The sequence below is a fragment of the Chrysemys picta genome, unplaced genomic scaffold (assembly GCF_011386835.1).
Source record: "Chrysemys picta bellii isolate R12L10 unplaced genomic scaffold, ASM1138683v2 scaf5183, whole genome shotgun sequence".
In the NCBI taxonomy this organism is placed as follows: domain Eukaryota; kingdom Metazoa; phylum Chordata; order Testudines; family Emydidae; genus Chrysemys; species Chrysemys picta.
In genome coordinates, this window is record NW_027057883.1 from 1 (window position 1) to 3000 (window position 3000).

A 3000-nucleotide genomic window follows, 5' to 3' on the forward strand; every position below is an offset into this window, starting at 1 on the left:
TATTAAAAACACAGAGGCCAGGTTTTTGAACCCAAACTCACCACTGCTAATACATGCAGGATTCAGATGTAAAGTCCTGGCTTTGAGTCATCCCCCATTTAAATGCTCAATGACAGTTGCTAGAAATCCAGTGTCATGATTCATTGATCACTAATGCCAAGGGGCAGTGGCAGGGCTGGGAGAAGCAGAGGTTAATGTGGGTCTAAAGTCGTAGTGAGTGACATGGCTTCCAGCGAGGCAGAGTGGAAGTGAGGGTCCAGTTATACACACCAATCACACTCTTCGTGTCATTCGAACGCACCGGCGGGGTCAGCTCTCAGCATTTATTCCAGGGGATTTACCGTGCAGAAGCCAACAGGGAAGGGGGTGAGCAGAGTGGAGGCATTGCAGGGACTGCACTGATTAGGTGGGGGATGGCGCGCCGTGTCTGATCTAATATTGTCTCCCCTTCTCAGCGGTGCCGGCTCCCAAGGAGGATGGGCTCCTCCTGCTGGACCCAGCACACGTCTGTTGGCTTAACCAGGATGAGGGAAGACTTGCACTCCCCACTCTTACAGAACCCTGCCCAGTAGATGTAGCCTTTCCCATTGAGCAGGACGTTCTGACACTTGTCGTACCACCAGCCTCCATAGCTACTTGCGCAATTCCCACTGGCCTGGTCCTGATCCTTGTCAGTCGTGCTGAACTTCATGTTGTCGTGTATGCCCCCCAGGCCGGAGTGGTAGGTGGTGAGATAGTCCTCGCTGTCCCCAGAGTACCTGCCCAGCCTCAGCGGGTACCCGCTCAGCTCATCCTCGACATTGAAGATGTCATACTCTGCGTAGCGGGTGTTGTTGGATTTGTCCTCCACCACAAAGCGGACCTTGTAGGTGTTCTGCCGCGTGAGCAGGGACAGGTAGTCGTTGCCCAGCCAGTAATCCTGCTGCACGTTCCCAAAGCCGTACTTGTAGGTGCTCCAGGACTCCTTCCAGGTGATCTCTGTGTTGTAAGAATTTCTCTGGACAACGGTCCAGCCTTTGCCTTCGGTGTCCATGTCACACCACACCACTCGAGGGGGAGAGCCTGCTGGCTGGATGACATGGACCCCGCTGGGGCTGTCCCTGGGAATGTTGCTGCAGTCTTTGGGGAACCCTGAAATGCCACGAACATCAGGTTAAGGGGGCAGGTGGGGGTGGGGGAGTGAGCGCTAGCTAGCTCGATCAAATCAGCCTGGGGTAACTGGAGGCTGGGTTTTAGAGGCAGGTCCTGTGTATTTCACAATACTACAGCCACAGAATCCGCCCCAGCCATTCCTGGTCACAGAATCCGGCTCCAGATCTTACACTTTCATTTTACCAATAAAATAAAATAAGAATAGTTTCTTGCTCTGCTGGTTTTGAAGAAACCTTGAAGAGATGAATCAAGTGTAAACCAAGGCTCTGTATCCTTCCTGAGTCCGTACTGCTAAAGAAATCGTTTGGCGAGGGTGGGGGAGACGCTGCCAGATCCATCTCAGCGAATGTCAATTATGAAACCCATCAGTGACAATTTAAATGGGAGTTTTCAAAGAGCCTAAGGGAGTTTGACACCCGACTGTGATTGGAATTCAGTGGGATTTAGGCACCCAACTCCCTGTGGTGCCTTTGAAAATTCCAGACATCCTATCGAGGGGCTTGTCTTTGGGGCGGAAATTGTCCCGAACTATCCTGGTAGAATGAGAGCACTGTGGTTATACTGCCCCTCCCCTCCCCAGGGTCCTCCCTCGAGCCTGAGCCCCCCAGCTCCCCTACCCCCCAGACAATCCCCCTGTGTGCCCCTCCCCCATAGCTGAGCCGAGGGGGAGGAGCTGCTGAGCACTGCGGGGGCAGGGGCTCAGGACCACCTCTGGAGCTGGTTTGGCCCCTGGCCTGCCTGGGCAAGCCCCTGAGCAGCTCCCAGAGCTGCTGGAGGTGTGGGGAGAAGGGAATGAAAACCCCTGACAAGGAGGAACTGGCTCTCCCTGCTGCCTGGACTCTGGGGCAAGGCTTCTAGGCATGAGCGAGAGATCCCCAGCTGTTAGCCGGGGCTAGCCCTAGTATAGGAGTTGGTGAGGTAGAAGGGGGGGGTGCCTGGTTCCCAAACGCTGCCCTGCGGTTGGCACCAGCGCTCTTCAGTCACTGCCGGCGGCTTGGCAGCCGTTACCGGAGAAAGGGATAACGAAGCTGTGTAAAGCAAACAGCCAGTCGAGCAGCACCTCCCCCACCCCGGCTGGCCCATTCCCAGGCACTGGAGGCCTGCGAATGGGAGTAGTGGGCTCACTAGTGCAGGCCGGCCTTGCGATCCCTTTGGAGAACTCAGCGTTTCTTTGGGCCCAGCGCTGGCGGGGGGGCTGGAAGGTGCATTCAGTGGATAAGTGGATCTAGGGGTGACCCCGGCATGGGGGAGAGGAGCAGAATCAGGCCCACGATGCCCTGATCTCGGATATGGCAGATGATAGAAGCTCTCCGACGGGTTCTCTACTCACCCCTCTCGACCTTCTTGTGGGCCAGGGCCCCGTTGCCCTGCACAGGGGCTACGCAAAGGAGCGCCATCATGGACAGCGCAGACAGAAGCACGAGAGAGCTGGACTGGAACCCTGCAGGGGACAGAAACCACTGGACATGAGACCAGGAGAGAGTTTCACAAGTGCCTAAATCCCACTAGAAGTCACTGGGATTTAGGCACTTAAGTGACTTAGCCACACTTGAAAATGTTACCCTTAGACGCTAAGGCCAGAGTTTTCAGAGGGCTCAACTACTGGGCCAGATTTTCAGAAGAGCTCAGCTCCCAGGTAGGCACCGCAGGACATGGCTGGATGTTCAAAGGGGCTCAGCATGGGGGGGGTGGGCCCAAGTCTCTGGAGACGGGGTGAAGCCCACCATTCACCTCTCCCCCGGCCCGGCCACTGTCTCCGTCTCTACAGCCGGCCCGATTAGCACACAGCTGGGACCCAGCTGCATGGTAAAAACCATTCAAAGATTGCGGCTCCGATTGCCTGGCTCC

The 3000-nt window shown here is 56.0% G+C and overlaps 1 protein-coding gene across 1 annotated transcript; it reads right to left on the reverse strand.

Annotated features, from left to right (window-relative positions):
* Nucleotides 1-7: 7 nt before the first annotated feature.
* On the reverse strand, nt 8-2590 carry LOC135980624 (fibrinogen-like protein 1-like protein). The gene is made up of 2 exons (XM_065580552.1): nt 2483-2590; nt 8-1131 (listed from the first exon to the last, which is right to left on the reverse strand). The coding sequence occupies exons 1-2, from the start codon at nt 2550-2552 to the stop codon at nt 452-454; spliced, it is 750 nt and encodes a 249-aa protein (XP_065436624.1). The 5' UTR covers nt 2553-2590; the 3' UTR covers nt 8-451.
* Between the last annotated feature and the right edge of the window lie 410 nt (nt 2591-3000).